Genomic DNA, 26,688 nt, shown 5'->3' on the forward strand with positions numbered 1-26,688 from the left:
GGCACAATCGTTTGTATTGTGGTAAAAAAAATAGAATCCTACAGATGCTTATACTTTAGAATGAGTGGAATATGTATTTTTCTTGTGTCAATCTTTTATGAGATGAACAGTTTATATCAATTTATGACATACTAACAGAAAAATTGCAATTCCTTGTGTTCAAAATGTGTAATAAACACTTCATGTTTAGGGGGGTTAATGGGTTATAGCCAATGAAGGCAATAAATTTGTCTAAGTAGTGGCACCATAGCCATTCTCCTCACTACTAATTTGTCTAAGAATTGATAGAGACGAAGTTTTTATCAGACGAAAAGAGTATTATTTACACACCCAACTAAATAACTGGTTGTATCCTATTACCTCCGTTTCATATTGTAAGTCTTTCTAGTCTTGCTTAAGTTCATTCACTGATGAATGTATATAATTTATATATGTGTCTAGATTCATTAGCATCTCTATAAATCTAGATAATACTAGAAAGACTTACATTACGAAACGGATTATAGATAATACTAGAAAGACTTACATTACGAAACGGAGAGAATTACGAAACGGAGAGAGTAAGATGCATGCATGTGGATATTGGATGAGGCTCCTCTAACATGCTACTATGTGATGTGGATCACTGACATATACATATATAGATATATTTGCTGTGTGATTTACATGCTAACCATTTAAAATCAGAGCATGATAAATTAAATACTCCGGCTGCCTAAAAAATATGAAGTTCTAGGTTTGTAATTAGACATAGTGTATGTCGAAATTAAAAAAAATGGTTATGACGTTAAGAGTAAATTATTGCGGATATTATGGTACACGTACTACAAGTGTGTCCTTATTAAAATTCCCATCATCCACGAACCGATAAGAAATCCATATAACATTAAAAATTAGTGACCACTACTATTGCTATTGCGGCTCACCTTACTAGCATGGTGTCATGCATGACCCAAGCTAGAGCTACAGAACCTCAAGACGTAAAAACAAAAACTAAAGGGTCATCTTTTCGTTTTCTAATAGAGACCAAATAATATATTTAGAAATAAAAAATAATTTATAAATAAAAAATTTATATATGTATTTTATCGATATAAAAGCAAAGGCTGAAAATAAATTATAATTAAAAAACCATTTAAGTGACACTTTAATTTAAAAAATAATTTATAAATTATTATACGTATTTCGAAATTTAAGTTTGAAAATTTAAATTTTAACTCGTAAAAATAAGTAAAAGCAAAACGACGTGGGTGCAGGATGATAAAGCCTGACACATTTCCGCACAAGGGAAATAATCAGCTTAATGCAACCAATGAGAGTGAGTCCATCCATCCATATGGGCCATATGGGCCAACATGGATCCCGGGGAGGACAAGTGTCACGACCAGACTCCTCCGTGTCGGGCTGACACCACTTTGTTAATGACCACTCCCTTAATTACTTCACTACTCGGGTTAGCTCCATCGTTTAATTTAATTACGCTCCACGAGGCCTCGTTAATCCCCCTTCCTCCCCGCCTAATTATGGGAGAGATCGTTCCAGGGGGTGCTTTAGTGGCGATTAATTAAGCGACTAATTAATTAATTAGTTAGGCCCGCGGCCCAAGGGCCTAAACTAAACCTGGGCACGGGTGATGGGTGGGTGCGTGAGAGCCCACGTCTGCGTGCGCGCGCGGATGGATCCGGTTGGGTAGACAGATCCGGCGCCGTTGGATCGGCCCGAGGCGGTGGCTGGGGATGCGCCACGTGGCCCCGCTTCGGTCCAGGGCGCTTTGGGGGGTTTGGCTATTGGCTGCTGCACCGGATACCTGGTTGCCTGGTACGGATGGGGTGAAGATACTGTAACCGCTAGCTATAAACATATTTTGAGAAGATAAGAGAAGAGAGATAAGAGTAGTGAATTATAGATTTATAACCAACTGTAGCATGAACTGCAAGACACAATATGCATCCGACACGTGAGACAAGGTAGTACATGTTTTGTAGGTAGATATTGTATAAATTGGTTATTAGATTGACTATAGATGAATTAAAGCTAGTAGTTGGCTATACTATTTGCTCCTGGGTTGATCCATCTAGCATTGACCTCTTTCTCAATGGTGTTTGAGATAGCTCAAACTCAAAGGAGTAAAGTATTGCGTAATTTTTTATAACTATTTAATGATATAAACAATTGATTAACTATTATATAATAAATTTTGATTTTATTATTGTCAGGTGATAAACTTTTATGGAGAAATTCTTGTATACAACATATTATTTAGAAGTTTGGAACCATAATCCAAAATCCCTCATTCTATATGAACTTGAACACAGCCTAAGACGCAGTGTAGCCCATCTCTCCTCTACTCTTGTGCTCTACTTTTTATATTCCAAAATAATAATAAAGTTTACCATAAATCTAACCGTAGTATAACTAGGAATTTTATTTTACGAATGGTGTAGTTTCTAGGATCCTTTCGACTGGAAGTTGCATTAGCTTACGAAATTCTATGGAAATTCAAGATGTAGGTTAGATGATTTAACATGCATGTGAGATTTCATGATCAAACTTGGTTATCTCAAAAGATTTGTGGTGGTGACAAACGAAAAGAATAGGCTACTTACTACTGATGTTCGAATGGAACTACACTATTAATCCAGAGAGAAAAAAAAAGAGTAAATGGCACTTTGGGGTTATTTTGATGTCCAAAACGGCAAGTTCAAAGAGTTCCATTTCAACCTATGAGACTATTTGGGAAATTTTAAGATTCTAACCGTGAAAAGTCATCTTTTCATATTTTAGAAAAGCTGGTTTCTAGCTTATGGTTTCTAATTTATTTTTTCGATTCGAAAACTGCAAATTATCAGAAACTTAGTGTTATCTTTTTTTTTTTTGAAACTTTTCCAGGATGACATGTGCTATATTAAGAAGGAGAAAGAGAGTGATTACAAGTTGGGCCGCAAACCCAGATTAACTTAATGTTATCTAGGATATCTTCTAACTTCTGAAGATTCTGTAAAACAAATGTAGCCGTCAGAAGCTCTCCAAACAGGCAAGATACATTTCCGATCTCTCATCGGAACGAAGAATACCACTAAAGCATGTATAGACTAGAGCTAGTTACACATCAAAACCCAGTGGCTGAGTTATAAACGGATGCATCAAGTACGCAATTTGGCCACTAAACTCCATCGATCGATCGAGATTAGCCCATGGGTCGCTGACTTAACCTCTGTAGCACTCACTTGTAACCTCCTATTAAATTCCATGGAGGGTAGTAGGGGACCCAGAACCTGAAGGCCACTTCCCATTTATTTTACTCTCCCCCCAATCTCTCCTCTCCCTCTCAACCTCTGAACTCTAATTAAGCAGCAGCAGCAGCATCCAAGCCCAATCAACAGGTGCCCTGAAGACTGAAGCTGGCCAATCAGAGTGCTCCTGCAAATTAAGCCCTAGCTGAAACTGATATTGTTATCATCATCAGCTACGTACATTCTGTCGCCTCCCTGTCCCTGCTGCAACTCTCCGACGTACGTGGGCGTCGTCGTTTCGCCGCCGCTGTCGCATTGCTTGAATCGTCACAGGTTCTAGCTAGCTATGGGGGTAATAAGCTCAAAGCTAGGTTTTTTATCCATTCTAGATACATATATATATATATATATAGCTGGCTGCCGTGACAGTTTCAGTGATGTATATGTGTTCAGCTTGCTGTGATCGATATGTATGTTGATTATGTGTTGTTGTTTTGGTTGGTTGTTTGGTTGCTTTGCAGATCATTAACTGGGTGCAGAATCGACTCAATGCTAAACAAGACAGGAGACGAAATGAGGCTGCTGCTGCTGCTGCAGTGAGTTCATCAGCTCGCAGTAAGTTGATCTCGCAGGAGTACGTGAGTGGAAGTAGAATATGAGTCGTACGTTGCATGCGTTTTGATGTTGTTGTCTACGTGGATTGATGCTACAGGCCGAGGAGAGAGTTGCCGCCAAGAAGCTCGCGATCAGGAGAAGATCGCCGGCGATTGCTGGCCGGTGGGGGGAGCCCATGGACTGCTCTCCATCGGGACGCTCGGGAACGAGTCGCCGCCGCCGGCGGCGGAGGAGGCGGCGTCGGCGGCGCAGGACGTGGCGGACTTCACCATCGAGGAGGTGAAGAAGCTGCAGGAGGCGCTGAACAAGCTGCTCCGGCGAGCCAAGTCCAAGTCCAGCAGCCGCGGCTCGACGGCGGACCACGACGACGACCAGCTGCGCGCCGGCGGCGCCGCCAGCCTGCTGCCGCTCGACAGGTTCCTCAACTGCCCCTCCAGCCTCGAGGTCGACCGGAGGATCTCCCTCCGGCACGCGGCGGCCGACGGCGGCCAGAACGGCGAGTTCTCGCCGGACACGCAGATCATACTGAGCAAGGCGCGCGACCTCCTCGTCAACACCAACGCCACCACCACCATCAAGCAGAAGTCCTTCAAGTTCCTCCTCAAGAAGATGTTCGTCTGCCGCGGCGGCTTCTCCTCGCCGTCGCCGGCGCCCAGCTTGAAGGATCCAGTGGAATCAAGAATCGAAAAGGTCTCAAATTAAACACAACAAACTCTACATGATATGATTAGTGATGAAGCCATCAAAATTAATGTGGTGTTCATATGTGAACAGTTGTTCAGGACGATGCTTCACAAGAGGATGAACGCTCGTCCGAGCAATGCGGCGGCGGCATCGTCGAGGAAGTACTATCTGGAGGACAAGCCGAGGAGGAAGATGCAAAGCGAGCATCTCCATGACGATGAAGACGATGATAGTGGAGAAGATATCTTTAAGTGGGACAAAACAGATTCAGATTGTAAGTACTAGCTACTAGTTTTTTTCTTAATTTGGCTGCATTTGGTTGCACTCATGCATGAAGAATAATTCAGACACACATGCGTGGAAATTAAGGTTATCTAGATATGTGATTAATCTTGGACTGATGACTTCGATCTTGCTGTTTTTTGCAGTCATTGTTCTAGAGATGTAAAACGAAATGCAATGAGATCATTATTGCTTGCACAATGGTAAGTGTGAACTCACTTTTGGGTTAAGCTTCTCTGTGAAAACAATTCTACATGTCGATTAAGCACTGAATTTCGGGTGGCATTTTTTTTTTCAGATTACATGATGGTGGCCCTGGTGTCCTGATTGATGCGAAGGAAAATTCCCATTATTTTGATGCCATAATAATCCCCGTATATATGTTGAAGTTCAATTGAACGGGCGATTCGATCAAACATAGAACACTGACGCACAGCGGTGAAATTCTGAAACGAAAGATCAAACATCGACGGAATACCTAGTTCGATCAAGAATTGGATTTTGAGCTGAAAATTTAACAAGCGAAACTGTCATTAATTCTTCAGCTTATGTTTCACTACTTTCATTTCCTTTTTCACATGTCAGATACAATTGGTGTACGTTTCACCATATAGTACGATCCCCCCATGTATACATATCATTTTTCACTGAATTTTTGTGGGGTACAACAACAAGTTTCATCAGCTAGTGAACCCCTCAATCCCTCATGCTCTTATTCTACTTTCTCTGTGATCATCTCAAGAACATGGTGGCATGATAAATATATACCCGGGTGTACCGAAACAGCAGTGCAACTAGGGTTCTTGGGACACGCCCATGGCCGAAATCGGTAAGCCAGCCTGGAGCAGAGGGTACAAAATTCCCAAATCTCCATTGGCATTCTGAATTTTTTTTGTGTTTCTGATCAGGGGCAGCCCCCCGGCACATTTGTGTATGTGTGTGCCCAACTCTGGGAAAAAAAGGTACAAAAGAGTGGCTACCAAGCAACATTCTACACCTTTGGCAAATGCCGATGTGTGCCATTGAATATTTCTCTAGTGTTTGTATTTATGTATGTATGAACATACATACTCAAGAGTTAATGGTGTGATGATATACTTACTCTACATTGGTACTTGATTTGGATGATTAATTGTTGAAGAGCTCCTTGTATCTCATGAGACATTTGGTCTTTGATAGTTAAGGAAGGGTCCTAGGGATCCACAAAGAGTAGAGAAAGTAGTAGAGATAAACTAAAATAGGAGCAATGCATGGGTAGAGCTTGTTATTATCCCAGAGGTATATAAACATGGGTTACAGATACAGATTGGCAGATTGCTTAGACAGATTTTTTGTTGTTATTCTGATCGCTGGCTCTGCAAGAATGTCTGGACAGAGACGAGACACACCCATCACTCACCGTTGGATCGATGAACAAATACTAGTTATATGTGTGTCTAGAAAGAAGGAAAGGAAGGAAGGCTAGAGAATAAGCGAGAAGCTGCTGCGATGTGGTTCTGAATCCCATGTCGCTTTTCGCCATCATCGTCCAGAAAAGAATGCATCTCAACATGCGGTTTCTGAATCTACACCGAGCAGGATATCGCATTGTGTGTGTAAAATATCTAGTGATCCAGTAGAGTAAGTTTACTGATGGGTCAACTCTGATATGTGCCATATCTGCAGGTGAATCACTCGGATATTGGAGTTCTTATCGTATCGCTCTGGGAACTAGCAGTTGACTGAGGAGACACTAGTTTAGTTGATGATTTTCAGGTCTTTGGCAGGCAAATGCTGTGAAATGTGCAGGCAGTAATCGAGGTGAGACATACGGGGTGATCGTTTGGTTTTTTAAAGTAAAACACTAAACGATATATTTACAAATAAGAAATAATTTATGAGTAAAAGTTTTTTTTTATGTTTTTGTGTTCTAAAAACTAAGGTTAACTAATAATCTGCGATAAAAAATCTCAGTAGGTTGTATTTACTGTAGAAAATCTCAGTAGGTAGACTTGAGTGGATTATGGTTTGATGAGGAGTTACAAACTTTGTATTCCACATGAAAGCATGCCTCGATGAGACAACTCACTTCTCAGTATTCCCTCCGTCCTAAAATAATCAATTTAAATAAACCTGAACAGAATTTAGATAGTAATCTTTTCAGATTCATACTACTAATTACTAAAGCATGTCACCTATCGTTAGGTTTATTTATTTTTATTTTGGGATAGTTAGGTCTGTTTATTATTATTTTGAGAGATGGCGTAAGCTAGTCTGCTACTGCTATGATGGCGAAATTAGCCCGTGTTGGGTTGTAATTGCTGTAGACTTGAAGCAGCATCATGGCAGGATTTATGGCTTGCAGTTGCAGAGCTGCAAACTTGCATTACACACGGAAGCTTGCCTGTTACACACTAGTGGGCCTGGGCAGAGCAACAGCAAGCCAAGCCCAGCGCGAGGGTTCACAAAATAGCATGTCTGAGTATTTCTGTCAATTTTCATGAAAATTGTTCAACAATTTAAAAAAAATTATTGGATTTGAAAGCAAGCTCGAAACTTAAAAAAAATTCTGAAAAACCAGGCAGTTTTATTTGTTTTGTGAAAACAGCTCAGCGTGCAGATACCAACACACCACCCCGCATGCACACCAATGGAGAGAAGATAAAGCACGTCAAAACTGAAGAGAGCAGCAATGAAGCAATGGTGACGGAAAAATAAACACAAACTGATTTGGTCTTTTAAAAACATTTAATAAAAGTGTAAACGATCTCAGCGGTAGAGTGTTACACTTTCAACTAAGGTTCAAAACTGCTCAAGCACCAGTTGACGACATAGCAATGGTAATTCAAACTCCTGGGTTTGTTCTGTGCACCGACCCGTCATCATTCACCTGAGGAAGATCATCTCTGCGATATAAATCAAAACGTTAGTTCAGAACAGGGATGGCTCAATGGCTCAATAGCTCAAGGCAGGTGAAATTTCAGTCACCGAATCAAATCAAACTGAGGTGCAGCAAATGAGGTATCAAGACTAGATATGAATCTCCTAAACATTCCTGCATATATAGAGTAATGTACGATAGCTTATTTAACTGTTAACAGTCATGCACCATCATACAGAGAATAATATAGGATATATGCATTGAAAGCAGGCAGCTAGTCATGCGACAGTGCTTCAGTATAAGAACCAGAACAGCGCTAGCAAGTAAATGATAGGCTCTCAAACTTCTGGAATAACTTACAGATCTTGTTGAATGCAACAATGTCGCAGCTCTGGATGTACTCATTCGCTGGTTCAGTGTAGAAGTAGTCCTCAATGAGACTGTCAACCGAGACAAGGTCATCAACAATTGTCATCATGATTTGCAATTTCTTGATACCGTAACCAACCGGGACAAGTTTGGCTGCAAGCGGTATTCATGTTACAGATATAACCAAACCAGCATAGCAAGACAACATGTGCAAAACTAAACTTCACAGGTAGGAAAAGCTTAGGCAGTAACATACATGCACCCCAAAGGAGGCCTTCCATCTTCACATTCCTTACAGCTTCTTCCAACTTGGTCATGTCAGTCTCATCGTCCCATGGTTTGACATCAAGCAGCACCGAGGACTTCCCAGCTGGAAAAAATAGGTTATTGACAACTTAGCAGTAGCACTTTGTATTGAAGGAATAGGGACTGTTTAGTCTTAATTGGTAGCTACAGAATACAGATGAGAATTGTATTCAATAAATGAAAATAATATAATGTAACATACATTCCTTCTTCTTGGAAGAAGCCTTGACAGCGGCAGCACGCTCTTCCGCTGCCTTCTTCTCCTCTTCAGTCTCCTCACCAAAAAGGTCAACATCATCATCATCGTCATCATCAGCTGCAGGAGCCTGGAATTGAAGATATGATTGTTTCAAATAGTAACAGGCATTATTAAATGCAAAAAAGTAATGTGCGGCCAGCACCAAATCTCAAATATATAGATCACATCATAGATTTCAGCCAAACAAGGTGCAAGTCTAGGGCTCTGTGACCTTTGCATCAACAACATCAGGAGTTGCAGCTTCAGGAACAGCTGATGACTCAACCTTTACGCCTTGACCAACAGCAGTAACTCCACTGAACATGGATACAACATTCAGTGAATTCAGAACGCTGCACATGAGATGTGAAAAAAAGGAAAAAGAAAAGGTTAAAATGCATACCTCAGTCGTAGGAGTGCATCAATGTGAGTGTACCACCTTGCAACATTGGTATAGCTCGAAGAGGGTGCAGTTGAGAATGCAGAGTACACAGCCAGGTCATCCTTGGAAGCTTGATAGCTGGAAGCCAATAATCGCAGGATTTAAAATCAGTGAACATAAATGGGCACATTCAGCAAATACAGTTGGCCCTGATCAAATACCCAGTGATGTAGCTGCGACTTAGAAGGTAATCATCAAGCTTTTTGAGGCCTGCCTCAGAGCTCACATTGGAGAAAGAAACCGCCATCTCCCCTCGAGAAAAAGTCACCAGTGATCTGTTGGCCAGTTTACAATAACCAATGCATGATACAATTAAAAAAACCAAATATGTTACTGAAGCTGTCGATCAGGGTAAATATAAAGGAACACTACCCCTCAGTACTGAACATAAACCTTTTCTTTGTTCCTAAAGTTTCATAGCTTGATCAAACGATGAAACATAGCAACTTTAGCACATTGGACTACAGAACCAACTAAACACATTAAAAAATAACAGTATTTTTACCGGTATTGGGCTACAGATTCAACTACACAATTGAATAACAAATTTAAATGCTACGGAAAAGCACCAGTTGATCCAAAATAACAATGTTATATCCACTACGGCTATGCCACTCTTCACTAGTAGTCCCTCCCTCCATTTTTTTATTTGACACCGTTGACTTTTAGTTATACGTTTGACCATTCACCTTATTCAAAAATTTTATATAAATATTAATTATTTTGTTATGAAGTGTTCCATTACAATAGGAATTTTAAGCACAACTTATAATTCTGCATATTTGGATAAAATATTTGAATACGACGAACGGTCAAACCTTAGATCCAAAAATCAACGGTGTGAAATAAAAAAAACAGAGAGAGTAGTATACAAACCTAAGCACAGGACCTCCAAGTACTGCACGGGTTTACTCAAACCGCGCGTGAGGTTCGGAATGACCACCAGCATGTATGAACTAAGGACAAGCAGCTTCCTCCTCATACTACTCTAGACCCAAATAGGAAAAAAAAAACATCGCTAATGCTACTCCAGATAAAAGAGAAACCTAAGAAACCGCAGAGACGGCCCACCCACAAGGGAACCTGGCCCTCCAAACCCAACCGCCGGTGACGCCGTAGCCGTACAATTCGACCAGGAAACCGCGCAAATCCGGCGAGCTGAACGGATCGGCGGCCAACGGCAACACCACCAGCACCAAAACCTTCCCGAACTAGCGAGGCGGGGAGAGGGAGACGGAACGGAACGGAGGTTGCGAGCCTTGCCTTACCGGATCGGCGGAGGAGGGGAAGGTGATGCTGCTGTCGGCGGCGGCGGAGGAGGGGCGGGGCGAGGGGGAATGGCGGCTATTTATAGCAGGGTTTCTGTGGCTGGTCCCGGCCGTCGGATCCGATCCAACGGCGAGGGAGTCCATGGATCCAACGGCGAGGGAATCCATCCATCGAGGAATATGCTTCGGATTCTGACGCGATGGGCCGTGGGAGTTGTATTCGGGCTACTGGCCCGTGGAGTCCTTCTCGCTGGATTTTGCAGGTGGGTTATTTCAAATTAGGCCCAAATCAAGGCGAAACTACTCCCGGTGGCCGCGTTCGTGTGAGTGAGGGTAAGTTAACACTTACCATGTCATGAAAAATATAATAATAGATTAATACATAATTAATTAATTATTAAAAAATATATAATAAATTAATATGATTTTTTAAAACCACTTTTTTATAGAATTTTTTTGCAAAAGATACATTATTTAGCAGTTCGGTAAGCGTGCACATGGAAAACGAAGATGATAAGTTAACTTAGAGGGGGTGAAGAACGTGGCCTTTGTCTCATGATACAATGGATTAGGGTTATTTTGGCAAAAAGTTATACAAGTAGAAAAGTCCGAGTCATATCATAGAATGCGGTGGTTAAAGGAATAAAACAATGCAAAAGTTAGTGAGGAAGGATTAAATTAGTACAAGAGTTTCTAGGGGTAAAATAAAGTAGTACAGAAGTTGATACATGGAAAATAAAGTATTTCATCGGGATCATAAAATTCCATATAAGAGATGAAAGTTTCCCCCAACGTGCCTGGGGATCCATTAGGGACGGACCAAAAAAATTACCGTGGGCCCCGAAATGCAATATATGGGCAAATTTGCCCCAATAGACACAATAATTTACACCATATATAAACCCTAACCTTATTTTCTCCCTCTTTCTCTCATCTCTATTATCTCCACACCCAGCCTTCGCTGCCCTCTCTCCATCTTCTCCTCCACGGCTCTTTGTCGGCGCATGCCCGCTTCTCCTGTTCATCGTCATCGCTCGCGTCGCTTGAGCTTTGTGTTTGCCGCCGCGCCCCTAACTTCTCTCATCCCCTGCCACCGCGTACCATCTCCTCTCTACCACCCTCGTCGCCCGCCAACACTGTCACCTGGTCGGCTGCCCTGCGTTGTTGCCCACGACCATTGCCCTGCCCGCACGCCCGCCGAGAACCTTGTTGTCATCATCGAGTCGCCTTCCCCCACGGGGCCCCCGGTCAGGCCCGGGGATCCGCGGGTCGGGAGCATTATGGCCTAACCCGGCCATGATCCACCCCATTGCCAACCCTAATTCCATACACCTTTTGTCCTAGACATAAGCATTTATGACATTTTAATCTTATATCAAAATATAATTATTTCTAGCTCTATTTGCAATAGTATATGTTTCACCAATCATTTATAATTCAATAGTCTTCTCATTTTACCCCACTTAATCTTCCACACCTATCTATTCATCATCTATTAAGGGACACCATATCAGGGGCGGAGCTAGAAAATTAGTTCATCGGGATCACCGGGGTCACAATACACTAATATTACTTAATTTCTAGTATCATCTTAGCTATCTTAACAATATAGCAATAGATTTCGTCGAAAGTCATCGAGGTCGGCTGACCCCAACGAATGTACCGTAGCTCTGCACCATGTTCTTTTCTTCTCAACCTTAACCTTGCTAAATAATCTATAAATATTTATATTTTGGAATAGAGAGTATATTTTGGGTAAAATTTAAGGACCCAAACCCTTATATTATGGAATGAAGAGAGTATGATATTGTTCCGCACATATATGTTGGTTGAATATAATTGAAATAGAGTTAGATTTGATATAGGACTTTTGAAATTCAAATATAGATCTAGTATAGTTTTATTTTCTATAGAAGCGTGTTTGGATTTCGTATATAACTCTTAGGTGTTATTTCTATATATTTAGAGTTTATATATAATTTAAATTCTATTTCTACGGATGTACTTATATTTTCTTTTCTTTTTTGAAAGAAATCAGCATGAGAGGGTGCTTTTTCATTAAAAGGAGAGAGGAGAGTACAGACCCCTAGAAAATATATTCAATAGCAGAGGTATAATAATAGACGGTTAGTTACATTGACTGATTTTGCGTCAAGCAGCTCAACGCCGGCGAGAGCTCCGTCTAAACTAAAACGGGGGCGAAACGAGACGGTTCGTCGTCGCAGACATTTGACATCACGATCGGATATATTAAGGTGGTAATTAAGAAGATAGATAATACAGCCTGTAATCTCTCGTTCGTCGCTTCGCTCGATCGGTCACGTAAAGGTCCATGAAACTTAGACGAGACGATCGCTTGGTTCTGAAACCAAAAGCAATGTAATGTAATTAAATTAAGCGCGTGTGCTGGTGATTAGGTCGTGAACCAAACGAGCACAAGCCGCATATCAGTAGCTAGCAGTCGTGTGGTTTCCTGCCCAACTGATGGCAGTGGTGGTGTTGTGATTTTCTGCCTTGCTGCGACTTCGTTCCAGCTTGCAAGTACTCTTTTGACCTTTTCTTGTTTTGGACTTTTTTTAGGTTCATTACGATTAGGATTAGGATTGGGATGCCGATGATTTTGGTGTGCAGATATTTGTTAGTGGAGCTGTGCATGTCACATACATGCAAGAACAACTGAACAAGGTGTGTGTCTGATCATTCTTCACTCAATGATCACCTCTTCACTATTCCTCTTTTTTTTTGATGATTTTCCAGTAAAAAATTGCAATATTTTTGGGTGCTTGTTTGGTTTATTGTGAAAAAAGACAAATGACATATTTAAAAAAAATAATAAATTATGAATAAACTTTTTATATGTATATTCTTACTGATCTAAAAATTAAGACTGAAAAATAAACTTAGTGAAAAACTAAAAAATTTAAATTTTAGTTTAAAAGTACAAATATAAGCAAAAGATACATGTGCCTGAAACTGTGTTTCGAAGGAGGCCAAAACAATCGTACCTCATTCTACAGCCAAAACAACGCATCGCAGTGATACCGGTAACAATTTAACAACACAGCAGTAGTTACCAAAACAGTTAAGCTTAGGAGGCAACGAGTACCGCGGTAATTAAATCGCCGTTGACTTGACTGGGACCAAGAACGGTGTGGCTCAAACTGACGACACACACGTGGCTTTCAAACCCCAGTCGCACGTCAGCACGTCACCAACAAAACCCTCAACTTTTCACTGTCAGTCTGGCATTCTACGCTCACGGTTCACCCAGACCACAATTAAGGTCTTGTTTAGGTGGTGTTTAGATTGATAAAATTTTTATGAGAAGTGTCACGTTAAATGTTTGATTGGATATTGAAAGGGGTTTTCAGACACGAATGAAAAAACAAATTTCACGACTAGCTAGAAACCACGAGACGAATCTTTTGAGCCTAATTAATCCGTCATTAGCACATATTGGTTACCGTAGCACTTATGGCTAATCATGGACTAATTAGGTTCAAAAGATTCGTCTCAAGATTTATTCCGTAACTGTGCAATTAGTTTTTTGGTTAATGTATGTTTAATGCTTTATTTAGACGTCCAAAGATTTTGATATGATGTTTTTGGAAAAAAAAATTTGGGAACTAAACGAGGCCTTAGTTTGCAAAATCTTTTTAAAAAACATCACATCAAACTTTTAGATATATATTTAAAGTATTAAACGTATTCTAATTATAAAACAAATTTCAGATTCCGACTGAAAACCGTGAGACAAATCTTTTAAGTCTAATTAATCTATCATTAGCACGTGTTGGTTACTATAGCACTTATGGCTAATCACGTTCTAATTAGGCTCAAAAGATTCATCTCGTAATTTCCTTCGTAACTGCGTAATTAGTTTTAATATTTATGTATATTTAATGCTTTATTTATGTGTAAAAATTCGGGGCCTTAAAAAACGCCACTAATAAACAAATTAAGCAGGAGGAATTAAGGAAACTTGTCACAATATCACTGCTCTTCCCAAACCCCTAGGTCGTCTTCTCCACCCAAGAGCTACCCATGTTTGCCTGCTCAAGGTACCAAAACTTTTGCCCACATGAGCTCATAACCATAGCAATCTTGAGCTATGGTGATCTGATTATAGGGAGATATAAGAACCGTTTTAGAGGGTGATTGTACGACATATTCACAAACAAAAAATATTTTATGAATAAAAATTTATATATGTTCTTAACGATCTAAAATTTAATTTTGAAAACTAAAATATAATTAAAAAAACTCTAAAATCAACTTCATAATATTGAAAATTTTGACTTAAAAGCATAAGCAAAACAAAAAATCAAGCTGCCAGTTTATCATGAGTTTTTTTAGATTATTTGGTTCAGTGATAACTACTCGATGTATAAACAACTAACTATTACAAAGTTTAAATTTTGGCTTGTATAGAAAACTTTTGTATAAGATACATTAGTTAGGAGCTTACGAAACACATATGTCATAATCCATGATTGTTAATGACAAAAAACATGTCCCAGGTGCTTTTTTATCACCATAATCCACCGGATCCATAGTTAATGCAAAGATATGGAAGTTTTTGCTCAAGTATGGGTATTACCATATTACCACCTCCGTTTCATAAAGTAAGTTTTTTAATATTATTTATATAAATATAGATGCTAATAAATATAGACGTATATACAAATAATATATGTTAATTAATAGATTAATGAAGTCAATGCCAAAAAGACAAAGGGTCCGCTTAGTGATCAAATGTTTGAAAATTTTAATTTCATCAATCAAATCCGATTATTGATGTTGGATGATAATTTGAAGTCATACCCGCAAGTCAAAAATTCTATACACGTCCTCTTCCTCTAGCTCTCCATATATTGCCCGCGTGTTTGACAGAAAAATAAAAAATCAAACGTTTGATCAATAGCAAAAGTGAAAGACTAACTATATACGTAACAGAGCGAACACTAATTAAGAAACAAATATTAATAAATTTGAACATATATATAATATATATATATAGTGACTTTATATATATATATATGTATTGACTAATGTATTAATATAAAATTGAGCGAGAGATATTACTATATGTTAAATCAAAGCATTACATAAAAACACATGATTTGACGTACCGCATGTCACTTCCATGTATCATAGTGTTCAACGAAATGGAGCCAATCATGCAGCAAAGATAATCTCAATGACAAATCTTCCTCATCTTCGGTTCCCTCTCAAATTGTCATCTTTTGTCATGCATGTCTGCCTAATTCCATCTCTCACTTTTGTCACATTTCAATGGATTTATCTCGTTTTTCTCTGCAGGGGGTGTGGACCTAACAATTCATGGCGTCCCCACGTCAAAGTCGTCTCTTCCGTTCTCCCTCCACTTCTTGGGATCCCTCCGCCTCTCGTATTTCTACGCGACGCGACGCCGTCGTGGTGGCGGTAGTCACTGCTGTACTCAGACGAGCTCAGCTCGGTGAAGCCTCCCGTCTCCGGCGATGTCAATGACGCCTTCCATGGGACGACGACGACTCCTCCACGTCGCGGCGGCGGTGGCCGTGGTAGTCGTATCTTGCGCCGTCCTGTGTGCTGAGGCATCGGTGCATGAGTACTCCGGCGAGAGGTTCGCCAGCGTTGGCAATGGCTTCGTGCTACACGGCGGCAGCGAGGGAGTCTACGCGTCGCCGTCGGCGGAGTCGTTCGTCCGGTACGTGCTTGAGCTCGGACCGGCGGTGGCCGGAGTTTTGGTTGTGGGTTTCATTGCTTCGTCGTTTGAATTGGTTTCTTGGAAGTAGCTTCGAGAAGGTCGCGTTCAGGAGGACGCCGGAGGCCGCGTCCGTGGCGGAGGAGGACGGCAACCGGACGGTGACGGTCACCGCGGTCATCTTCGAGGCCGGCGACCGTGACGCCGTCGGCGGGTCGGACGTCGGTGGTGAGCGCGCGCTCTGCTGCACGCCGGCCATGGCGAGGCAAGGCGGGTGCACCGAGGGGGCGGTCGTGTACCGCGCCGCGTCGTCGAGCACCAGCACCGCCGCGCCGCCGGCAGGCTCCGGCTGGCCCAAGGTGCTCGCCGCGTCGTTCCCCCCGGGCATCCTCACGGCGGCGTTCCCCGACGAGACGGTCGCCGTGACGCGCACCGGGATGTACAGCCTCCACTTCGTCCACTGCGACCCCTCGCTCGCCGCCGGGCAGGTGGCCGCCGAGGGGAAGACCATCTGGAAGAACAGCCACGGCTACCTCCCGGGGCGGATGGCGCCGCTCAAGCCGTTCTACGGCGGCATGTCGCTGGCGTTCGCCGCGCTCGCCGCGTCCTGGTTCGCCCGGTACGCGAGGTTCTGGAGGGAGGTGTCGCCGCTGCAGAACTTCGCGACGGCGGCCATCGCGCTGGGCATGGTGGAGGTGACCACGTGGTACTTCGACCTCGCCGAGTTCGACGAGTCGGGCGTCCGGCCGGCGGGGACGACGTTCTGGGCGGCGACGTCGGGCGCCGTGCGCGGCGCGGCGGGGCGCGTGCTGGTGCTGCTCGTGGCCATGGGGTACGGCGTGACGAGGCCGGCGCTGGGCTGCACCAGCGCCAGGGTGGCCGGCCTCGGCGCCGCGTACCTCGCCGCGGCGGAGGTGCTCGAGGTCGGCGAGAACGTCGGCATCGTCAGCGACCACTCGCCGGCGAGGAGGCTCTTCTTCATACTCCCCGTCGCCGTCCTCAACACGGTCTTCATCTACTGGATCTTCAGCTCGCTGTCAAGAACTCTTACTAAGCTCAAGGTGCGCGCGTAATTCACCATCATTTCATCTTCTCGCTCGCGAAATATCGGCTTATAAACTTAAGTAGAAGTGAAAACGCGAGGATTTTCATCTTTGAACTCACAAAATTCTCTCAAATATTCATCGATTACAAAGAAAACACACACGAACAGTATCATCGCGCACACGCAACTATAAAATTCTGTCAGTTCTTCAAGAATCACCGATGAATTCTGTAACATTGATATGGTTGCTACAGGCAAGGCGGATGACGGCGAAGCTGGAAATGTACCGGAAATTCACCAACTCGCTCATCATCACCGTGGCTCTGTCTCTCGGCTGGATCACATTTGAGGTACACACAACAGCCCTAGCTGTTTTCTGATGGCTCAGCATATGCAGAATTGAGAATTTCAGTATTTGTTTTTACTCTCATAAATGACAATTTCTTGGGTGTTCTTTTGTCCACATTACTGGTGACTTTTATGATCACAGATGCTTGATTACTCGTATGGTACATTAGTACAAGCTCATATTAATTAATTGATTAATTAATTAACACTAGAAAGAGTTTTAGTACTTTTAAATGATACTTGTTCCAAAATTCAAACGAAGGTGCACTTCAAGTCGACCGACGAGCACAGCGAGCGGTGGCGCGTAGCGTGGGTGATCCCGGCGGTGTGGCAGCTCATCTCCTTCGCACTCCTCTGCGCCATATGCCTCCTATGGGCGCCATCTCAAAATTCAATGAGGTACGCACTACCCATCCCATGCCATTCTCCAGGCCCATCATAACGTTTATTTTTTTGATATATACCATTTTTTTGAAAAACAGTATATATAAATTTATCATCTTAGCTTTCTAAAATAGATTTTTTAAAACCAATTTGACAGTTTAAACCATTAGATAGCTATAAAAAACTAGATAATATTTTATTTTTCATCGTTAATCTCCAAAATAACACAGCTATGAGCGAAAGATTTACGCATTTGTGGGTGTGCGCGTGTATCCGCCCGAGCAGGTTCGCCTATTCAGGGGAGGAGAGCGAGGAGGACGCGGACCACCACGACGACGATGACGTGGAGGACACGCGGCCGCTGATTAGGCCCGGGCCACTGTCCTACGTGGACAACTGGGCGTGCTACGTCACGCAGGACGCCAAGATCATCCTGAGGACGGACTCCGGCGTGTACGCCAAGGCCGGCGAGGAGCTCAAACGGGTGTGACGAGCACCGACTCGGCAGCAAGAAGAGCTTACTGCTACACTGCTGCTACTGGTAGCAGGATGGGACACAAAAATGTGCAACGGATTAAGGAAGTGGTTGATTAGTTTAAACACGATAGGTATACTGTTAACCGGTTCGAAATCCGAGCTAGGTGGGTAGCTTAATTAGGGGAATGTTGTTGCAAAAATGTTTGATTTGGGGGCAAGAGATGCAGATGTGGAGCGTCACTGAGCCGGCCCTACCTGTGTTGTATAGATCGTTGAACTATAATCACCGTCATAAATCTAGTTATTTAATTCATAAATCTTTTTAGAATGGGCCATCTTCTCATATCTTTTACCTGTTAGGGCATGTACAAATATGCTTATTAACTGACTCCCTCGTTCGCCACATAAACAAATTGTCATGTATAGCAACGGTTTAAAGTCAACTCTTAACATTTATTAAAGAAAACTTTATTGTATAAAGGTGCCCACCGTGGGCTTTAGTATTAACATGCCCTTATATTATCATCACTTCCGTTTTAAAATAAGTGCGCCCTTCTATTTATAATATGTACTCATTGAACGCCCACGGAAAAAAACAACTAAAGCTTTGCCTGAATACATTCTCATGGAAATGATTTGCCAAGTACCTAGGCTTGCTAGGAATTTGAAATTGTGCAAAGTGAAACTGGGCTAAGGCTGTACTGCAACGCCAAAGCAACGCTCGAGAACTCGAACTCTAGTGGCAAGCCACGGTGGTGAGTTCTTCCCCACAAAAAATAAATTAATATCAAAGTGGACACATGGTCCATATATCAGATATTAAACTAATAAAAACAGATACTACGCTTGATGTTAGCCAAAAGGCAGAGAAAGGTATGAGTTGCTATTAGATTCTAACCATGGTTTTATAGCCTTTGCTGCTGCTAATCCCTCTCATAATTGACGATGTGGTACTAAACAAAAATCCCGGGCCTAACAGCGCGTATATGCGCCAATGTTTATGCTCTTCCTGGCCCAAACCACGTGAAGGCCCAGATAAGCTTTCCATGGGCCTGAATATAGTGTAAGGTTGTGCTTGGCTCAGCCTGTTTTCTTAAGCCGGATTAATTTTGAAGTTTGAAGTTTATCTATTTTTCCTATACCCATTAACTATAAAGCTCAACATACACATATCTCATATCATCACCCATTAGCAATTGTTATATTTTAAACTCATGCAAATATGCTACATAAGCTCCACATGCAAACCTGACATGTCATATTTCATTAGTAACTATTATATTTAATTTAAAGTTATATAATCATGCTACATCATATATAGTGTATTAGATTTTAAATATTATTATGCAATAATATCAAATCATCGTCCCCTTTACTATTTTCATAATAAATTCTTATAATATTTCAACGTACATTTATCCATTATTTTAACTTATTTAACCTGCATTCGTTTATGTATCCTGAATATTCATTTATGTATCCTGAATTAAGTATATTTATGTATTATTTTAACATATTTAATATACATTCATCCATACATCTCGTGGCAAAACGCGAGATATCATCTAGTTTCCCAAGAGGATTGTTCACGTAACCTTTTAGCAATCATGAAAACGAACGTTGTTCAACGGAAAACGAGAAATACCCTAAAATTAGTACCACACATGAAATTCTAAAAAAAAAATCAAAATCGGTTGTAACTGTCCCTGCCTAATTCATTCACCTTTCGGTTCTAAAAATAGGTTCTAGAATTTCTGATTATGACAAACTTTAGAAGTAAGATGAGTAGTACTAGATGATGCCTAATAATGCAATAGTAGGCTATTTTATAATTCTGATTATGTGTAACTTACTTTAGGCTTGGTAAGAATTTAAATTTTGCAAAAGAAAAACTAAAATAGCCCAAACTTCGAATTGAGATTTGGTTGGGGTGCGCCAGGCTAAGGCTGTAGTGCAACGCCAAAGCGACGCTCGAGAGCTCTAGTGGCAAGCCACGATGGTGAGCCCTCCCCCACAAAAAATAAATTTAATATCAAAGTGGACACATGGTCCACGTATCAGATATTAAACTGATAAGAACAGATACTACACTTGATCTTAGCCAAAAGGCCGAGAAAGGTATGAGTTGCTACGTGATACCAACTATGATTTTATAGCTTTCATGCCGCTGATCCCTCTCATAATCGACGATATGGTACTAAACAAAGATCCCCGGGCCTAAACAACACTTGAGGAGGCCAATGTATATGCTCTTCCTGGCCCAAACCACGTGAAGGCCCAGATAAGCTCTCTATGGGCCTCAACGTAGTAAGGCTGTGCTTGACTCAAAGTATTTTCTTAAGGCAAATCAATTTTGAAGTTTGAAGTTTATTTCTTAAGAAGATTGTTTACGTATCCATTTAGCAATCATGAAAACAAACATTGTTTAACGGAAGACGAGAAAGACCCTAAAATTAGTACCACAAATCAAATTATGAAAATTCAAAATCGGTTGTAACTGTCCCTACCTAATTCACACACCTTTCGGTTCTAGAATACCTGTGTTTTGAACAAAAATGAGGTTATTGTTGCACAATGTTGTGCTTATCAATAATCTGGTTTTGCTAGAAAGCCTTTCTGTAAAACTGGTTAACAGTACGTTCTGCACTGGTCATGCTCATGTACCTTTATCTCCTAATTAAATATAAAATGCATGAATTGTTTCAAACTATGGCTCAGTCTATAGTAAACTATCCCAGTTTTGTACCTAGATTTTTCTTGTTTTTTACGTACATGTTTCTGTACTACTAAACATGTTGTTTATAAAAATTTTATATTTCAAAATTAATTTAAAAAATCATATCAATTCACTTTCTAAGTTCCTACTTTCAATAATTAATTAATTATATATTTATTTATTACTATGTTTACCGTGTTAGTTACTTGCCCATAAAATAAGAGGGCCATAATCAGTTGCTGCCTAGTTGCTCGCCTCCATGAAGCGAGGAGATATTTCAGTTTGCTGGGAACGAGACGCCGGCGACGCAGCCAAACTCACAGGCAAATTCTATATTTCTTCTCTTACACAAAAAGGAAAGGAAAAAAAAAAGAACATCTCTTTCAGAGTGTGTGTGGCCTTGCAGAAGCAACTTGGCATCAAAGGATCAACCAATTTCCGGAGAGACTGGCATTTCTTGAGGAATATCCCATGCTAATTCTTCGATAAACACGTCGGCTTTTCGTTGGAGTTATCTGTGCAATGCCTAACGTCTCAACTCTGCCAAGAATTGTTACCAAAAAAAAAAAAAACTCTGCCAAGAATATTCCTGTCATCTTCCGGCAATCCTGAGAAGTGTGGAGACTTCTTTTTTAAAAAAATATCAATATGGTGTTCGGAGTCTGTTTTGAATAACTCATACATGTACATATAAAGGGGTTGCAAAAAAATAATTTATAAATTAAAAATGTATATACATATTCTTAACGATTTTAAAGTCAATGCTGAAAAATAAACTTAGATAAAAAACCTTAAAATTAACTCTAAGTTTAAAGTTAAAATTTTTAATTTTAGATATAAGCATAAATATAAGTAGTAATAGGGGGTAACAATTTAGGGCATTTTAGATCATCATCCACCGGACATCCGCCTGTTCCTGTGATTGTAAACATGGTTTTTTTTCACTCTAAATATAATGTGTTTTTTTAAAAAGAGTCGTTAAATACATTCCTCACAACAAAACATCAAGAGTCTAGTAGTGCCACTGGGTGTTTTCAAATTGTTTTGAGTTGTAATGCGAGACCCAATACAGTAATGACCTTTTTGGGTGAAATATCACGATATTTTCACAAAGTTGATCGAATTTCCTCCAAATTCGACACAAAGCATGCGAATTGGGAAGCACCAAAATTTGGGAGTGTACATGTCTATTGACTTCATTCTTGGTGATCATCGGTTAGATTTTAGGGGAAAATAAAATGACGTATTTATAAATAAACATAATTTATAATTAAATTTTTATATACATGTTTTTAGCGACATGAATAAAAACTAAAAAATAAATTACGCTATTTTTATCCTAGAATCAACTCTAGAATTAACGTGAAAATTAGAAGTTTAGTTTATAAACATAAATAATAAATATAAGCAAAAATATAAACATAAAATAATTCGCTGAAAACTGTTGCCATCTTTCGATGTCATCTCTGCACCCACTTCGCAGCTACTACATCTAGGTATATTGCCACAACCCCAAAAGAATCATCCTGAATATATTTGACAACTGAATTGAATTGCCTTTGCATGTGTATTATTGAAACCCTTTTTTGACCTGAAGAATTCTACGCTGGACTGTGGGTTTGACTCGTGGATCGGACGATCTGAAGATTCTGAAATATCACGGCCAAATGATTATCACATTCACATCGCCAGATGATTTCGTTCAACGCTTCGCCGTCGCAGCTGCCTTGTCCATGTGATTTTATTTATTTTTTTGGCCTTCTTTTAACGATCTCATTTTGACGCATGACTCTGACAGTAACACAAGATCAACAAAATTCGAAAAGAAGTGGAAGAAACGAATTCGTAATATTTTTGAATATTTTGAAGCCAAACACGTATGAATTTGTTCGTATGTTGTTAATAACTAACCCGTATCTTACATTATTTAGCCGCTTTTGATTAGTATAAGCGGCATAAAAAACTGAAAGAAAAGGGAGAAAATAAATCAAGAACAGCAACTAAAAAAAGGAGATAATTGAGCAATTTTACATGGTAGAGCATCGCAGCATTTCCCGGCAAAAATCAAAGCCGACGACGAGGAGGTCGCCGGTGGTCATTGGATGGGGATGGGGGACGGCGGCTGGAAGGAGCGGAGCCAGTCGGAGTCCGGCAGGGTGAGCGGCGGCAGCGAGTGGCGGCCGTGGGTGGAGCTCCCGCTGCGGACGTCCTGCATGGTGAGCAGCGCCGCCACGGTGTTGCGGAAGATGCCCTGCTCGGCGGCGGCGAGCGCCTCGAGGTCCCGGCGCGCGGCCGCCTGCCCCTCGGCCTCCGCCGCCGACGACGACGACGGGAACAGCGCCGCCCCGACCGCCGCCTCGCACTCCCGCACCATCCGCGACACCGTCTCCGTCTTGTTGAAGAAGTGCCGCCGCTCCCGCACCGCCTTCGTCACCGCCGGCGCCAGCCCGCCGCCCGTGCGCTTGTCGTGCTTCTTCACGATCTTGGCCACCCCGATGTAGTTGATGCTGCTGTAGTTGAGCAGCAGCACCATCTCCCCGTGGAAGTCCACGATCTCCCGCCGGATCCCGGCCACCTCCGCCGCCGCCGCGTTCCTCTCCGCCGCCGCCTTGATCGCCTCCTGCAACTCCTGCAGCCACCCCCCCCCCCCCCCACCACCACCAGTTCGTCACAACCGCAGTCGAATTAGCGATTGCTGCGTACAGAGGAAGGAGACGGCGACATATAATACCCTGTGGCGGATGACGAACTCCTCCTCCTGCTCGAGGAAGAAGGAGTCGATCTTGTCGATGTCGGCGTCGAGGGCGGCGACGAACATGGCCTCCTCCGCCGGCGACGGCGGGCAGCCGGAGATGGAGCTGACGATGCGCTTCAGCTCCTTGTAGCTCACGAACTTGTCCCTCCACTCCGGGAGGCTCTGCTCGATCTGCCGCTTGAGCAGCTTGCCAAACTTCATTTCTGCAACCGATCAATCAAACCAACCAGCTACTACAAATCACTCCAATCTTTGAGCTGCTAGCTGCTAACTAATCTCGTCGCCTCGATCAATCGCACGCAGCAAGAACAGCATTAGGTAGCTAATAATATTTTGTGTATTTTTGGTGGATTTTGGGTGTGATGAGTGCTCGCAATATAAGAGCAGAGTGTTCGTGGAATATTTAGCGGCATATGCTTAGGCGTGCTGACAAAGGGTGCGGTGGTGGTGCCGAGAACGCGCTATGGACACCCCGTGGGTTTTATTTGGACGTCGGATGTTCACGTTCTACGCCAGGTTTTATACCTCATGGGTTTTATTTGGACGTCGGGTGTTCCCATGGTTTCTATCCTACATGATTCGTAGTCTGCGTTTAAGGTATAATATAAATTTTGGAGTGATGTTTATAAAATTTGTGAAAGTTATTTGTGTTCACTGTAAATTTGTTAAATTTGTAGTTTCAAAAAAGAATATAGTTTTTTTATGAAATCTGCTTTAAATAATATTTTATATGATATTTCTAACGACTTCTTATATTCTCGGTAAAAACACATATACGATAATAACAAGACCATAATGGTATTCCTCTTAAAAATAAATAAAAAAAAGGTTCTGTAGTCTCTTGTGTTTAACCCAAATTTGTTGTTTGAGTTTGACATTTTCTTGAAGTCTACAATGAATTTAGTAATATTAGTTACCGATCATCAAGTTTCGGCATATGATTTTGTTGCTGTGTATCGACTTAAGTGACAACTCCGTATTAGAGCAAGGATGATTGTAGTTTCTAACACCATATGAAGCACAACGCAGTTAGAGCGACAACCATGACTAAAAAACATTGATTTATAGCGAAAAACATATTTATGATGTTTCCTGTCGACGTTGTCCGTATGTACTTATAAAATCATATTTATAATTTTGAACTTATGGAACGACGTAGAAATATATATATATATATATATATATATATATATATATATATATATATATATATATACATATTAGGAGGGACATATGGCTAGTGGATTTAGTGATTTTGGTAAAATGTGCGACATATGTTCTTGGAGTAGGGATCGAGAAAGAGTGGTGACTAATAAAATTCTAATCACACACCAGCATATTCCAGGCTTGGAGGTATATTAACCAAAACCATGGGTTGCTAGTGGCTTTTGCTCCCTAGCAAGACAATCTGCTACTAGGCTTTGGAAGCACAGGAGATGAAAGGGATATGATTCCACGGTATCTTCTTGAAGTTACACCGCTAGGAAGCTTTTCTAAGTTCAGCATGTTTGGAGGAACAGCAACCACTTAGATTTGGATTCTCTGTGATACTTTTCCTGTATTAGTAGTTATTAATAGATATGTACAATCCATATGTTGTCAATTACTATCAAACAGTACGATATAAAATCCTCACCGCCACCCTGCATACCATATAAAATTTTTTACATGTATAATTTATGGTTTGTAATATCGTGATACAGGCATCATTTTAGATTTATAGCCGGTCAAAACAGCAAACAACCTCACCTCTTTGCTTACGTTTATGTTTATAACCTAAAATTTAAAATCTAAAACAAAAATTTATAGTTGATTTAGAGGTATTTATTGTAGTTTGATTTTAATTTTTACTTTTAGATTGTAGACACGCACATAAACGTTTTATCCATAAATTATTTTTAATCGTTAATAAGCCTAAGCGAAATAATGGGACTGAAAGTATACTCAAAGCACAAATCGAAGGAATATATATATTCTAGGTTTCTGTCATTTTCAAGAATTACAATGAACAGTGTACAATATAAACGTGGACGGTTACAAATCATATGTGACAGCAGCGGAAGGTTGTTCCATGAAAAAGAAACAAGCATAGGATTTTTCGTGGGAATTATGCTTTAGTAGAAGTAACTTAAATATGATGGTCATGAATTAGCATATTCGGAATGTCTCTGTCTCTTAAATATGATGGTCATGAATTAACAGTTGTCTTTTTTTTAGAAAAAACTTTTTCTCGGAAAGAGAAACAGTGCTGCTTTCTTGGATATGACCTCTCGGAAGAAGAGGTACATAATTGCACAATTATATCATGGAATCATGCATCATCAAATCCTCTCAAAAAGAACAGGCAGACAGATATGAAGGACCATTCTTTTGACATCAACATTTTCTTTTGCTATATACTTCCCCGTATAAAGGATGGCTGTTAGCCTGTTAGGAGCGTAGGGGCTAGGGCTAAGAACATTCCAGCTCATCTATTCTATCCTTTGTGCTGAAAATAGAGAATAGAGATTACAAATTAAGCTCTAACAGAACGGTCATCCCATCATCTATTTTTAGATGTCATTCATATTAGGAGAGAACCTTCAAATTTTAGATGATCTCTCTCCATCCTTCGAAGAGACATAGAGGATGCCATATATAAATGATCTAGTAGAGCACAAAGAGAGATATAAAGAATGAAATTAATTTAGATGATCATCCAAATAAAGATATGTATGATCAAATTTAGATGAAGTTGTTGGAGATGCTCTAATGAGTTCTCAGACAGTTCATGGTTTATTCACAGCATATTATCCACAGAACCCTTGCTTTTAGCGTATAGTGATGTTCTCCTGTTTGCCCTTTTTTTTAATGCCATTTGCTTTTTTAAGGTGAGCTGCAGGGATAAGTTCACAGTCAGTTAAATCAAGTACAGGATGCTTCTACCCGAATTTAGGATCATTTTTTTTTGGAAAAAAAA

At 41.0% G+C, this 26,688-nt stretch overlaps 4 protein-coding genes and 2 non-coding genes across 7 annotated transcripts; 2 read left to right on the forward strand and 4 right to left on the reverse strand.

The window, feature by feature from the left end:
• The first annotated feature begins 3,579 nt into the window (after window positions 1-3,579).
• Window positions 3,580-4,980, forward strand: LOC102708077 (protein NEGATIVE GRAVITROPIC RESPONSE OF ROOTS). The gene is made up of 5 exons (XM_040526333.1): window positions 3,580-3,585; window positions 3,755-3,848; window positions 3,946-4,538; window positions 4,623-4,806; window positions 4,961-4,980. The coding sequence occupies exons 1-5, from the start codon at window positions 3,580-3,582 to the stop codon at window positions 4,978-4,980; spliced, it is 897 nt and encodes a 298-aa protein (XP_040382267.1).
• A 2,506-nt stretch (window positions 4,981-7,486) lies between these two features.
• On the reverse strand, window positions 7,487-10,332 carry LOC102710224 (elongation factor 1-delta 1). 2 transcript variants are annotated; one of them, XM_015839924.2, is made up of 8 exons: window positions 10,298-10,332; window positions 9,191-9,304; window positions 8,991-9,107; window positions 8,820-8,904; window positions 8,552-8,675; window positions 8,300-8,413; window positions 8,035-8,196; window positions 7,487-7,699 (listed from the first exon to the last, which is right to left on the reverse strand). In XM_015839924.2, coding segments are annotated over exons 2-8 (690 nt in total). In that variant the 5' UTR covers window positions 9,277-9,304; window positions 10,298-10,332; the 3' UTR covers window positions 7,487-7,697. The 2 variants fall into 2 exon arrangements, with proteins under 2 accessions (XP_015695410.1, XP_006657950.1); XM_006657887.3 differs by having other exon boundaries at window positions 10,293-10,328.
• Window positions 10,333-15,751: 5,419 nt separating this feature from the next.
• LOC102708356 (transmembrane protein 87A) lies at window positions 15,752-18,583 on the forward strand. The gene is made up of 5 exons (XM_040526236.1): window positions 15,752-16,007; window positions 16,096-17,065; window positions 17,304-17,399; window positions 17,660-17,796; window positions 18,067-18,583. The coding sequence occupies exons 1-5, from the start codon at window positions 15,799-15,801 to the stop codon at window positions 18,269-18,271; spliced, it is 1,617 nt and encodes a 538-aa protein (XP_040382170.1). The 5' UTR covers window positions 15,752-15,798; the 3' UTR covers window positions 18,272-18,583.
• Window positions 18,584-18,933: 350 nt separating this feature from the next.
• Window positions 18,934-19,135, reverse strand: LOC121055082. The gene has a single exon (XR_005812300.1). It is a non-coding gene; the product is annotated as a U2 spliceosomal RNA (small nuclear RNA).
• Window positions 19,136-20,183: 1,048 nt separating this feature from the next.
• On the reverse strand, window positions 20,184-20,380 carry LOC121055056. The gene has a single exon (XR_005812275.1). It is a non-coding gene; the product is annotated as a U2 spliceosomal RNA (small nuclear RNA).
• A 2,467-nt stretch (window positions 20,381-22,847) lies between these two features.
• Window positions 22,848-24,162, reverse strand: LOC102708636 (SPX domain-containing protein 6-like). Its single transcript, XM_040526169.1, has 2 exons — window positions 23,706-24,162; window positions 22,848-23,603 (listed from the first exon to the last, which is right to left on the reverse strand). The coding sequence occupies exons 1-2, from the start codon at window positions 23,928-23,930 to the stop codon at window positions 23,070-23,072; spliced, it is 759 nt and encodes a 252-aa protein (XP_040382103.1). The 5' UTR covers window positions 23,931-24,162; the 3' UTR covers window positions 22,848-23,069.
• Window positions 24,163-26,688: the final 2,526 nt, after the last annotated feature.

This window comes from Oryza brachyantha, chromosome 7, assembly GCF_000231095.2.
Source record: "Oryza brachyantha chromosome 7, ObraRS2, whole genome shotgun sequence".
Classification (NCBI taxonomy): domain Eukaryota; kingdom Viridiplantae; phylum Streptophyta; class Magnoliopsida; order Poales; family Poaceae; genus Oryza; species Oryza brachyantha.

What these genes read in the sequence shown, in the direction of transcription:
- LOC102708077 (XM_040526333.1), top strand. An exon ending in AGTGAGTTCATCAGCTCGCA is followed by an intron (nt 3,849 to 3,945) that starts GTAAGTTGATCT and finishes TTGATGCTACAG; the next exon opens with GCCGAGGAGAGAGTTGCCGC. An exon ending in TGGAATCAAGAATCGAAAAG is followed by an intron (nt 4,539 to 4,622) that starts GTCTCAAATTAA and finishes ATATGTGAACAG; the next exon opens with TTGTTCAGGACGATGCTTCA.
- LOC102710224 (XM_015839924.2), bottom strand. Translation starts at nt 9,276, where the DNA reads ATGGCGGTTTCTTTCTCCAATGTGAGCTCTGAGGCAGGCCTCAAAAAG. An exon ending in CTGATGTTGTTGATGCAAAG is followed by an intron (nt 8,676 to 8,819) that starts GTCACAGAGCCC and finishes CTTCAATTCCAG; the next exon opens with GCTCCTGCAGCTGATGATGA. An exon ending in AGGCCTCCTTTGGGGTGCAT is followed by an intron (nt 8,197 to 8,299) that starts GTATGTTACTGC and finishes TACCGCTTGCAG; the next exon opens with CCAAACTTGTCCCGGTTGGT.
- LOC102708356 (XM_040526236.1), top strand. Translation starts at nt 15,799, where the DNA reads ATGTCAATGACGCCTTCCATGGGACGACGACGACTCCTCCACGTCGCG. An exon ending in TCGGCTGGATCACATTTGAG is followed by an intron (nt 17,400 to 17,659) that starts GTACACACAACA and finishes ATTCAAACGAAG; the next exon opens with GTGCACTTCAAGTCGACCGA. An exon ending in CCATCTCAAAATTCAATGAG is followed by an intron (nt 17,797 to 18,066) that starts GTACGCACTACC and finishes CCGCCCGAGCAG; the next exon opens with GTTCGCCTATTCAGGGGAGG.
- LOC102708636 (XM_040526169.1), bottom strand. Translation starts at nt 23,930, where the DNA reads ATGAAGTTTGGCAAGCTGCTCAAGCGGCAGATCGAGCAGAGCCTCCCG. An exon ending in AGTTCGTCATCCGCCACAGG is followed by an intron (nt 23,604 to 23,705) that starts GTATTATATGTC and finishes GGGTGGCTGCAG; the next exon opens with GAGTTGCAGGAGGCGATCAA.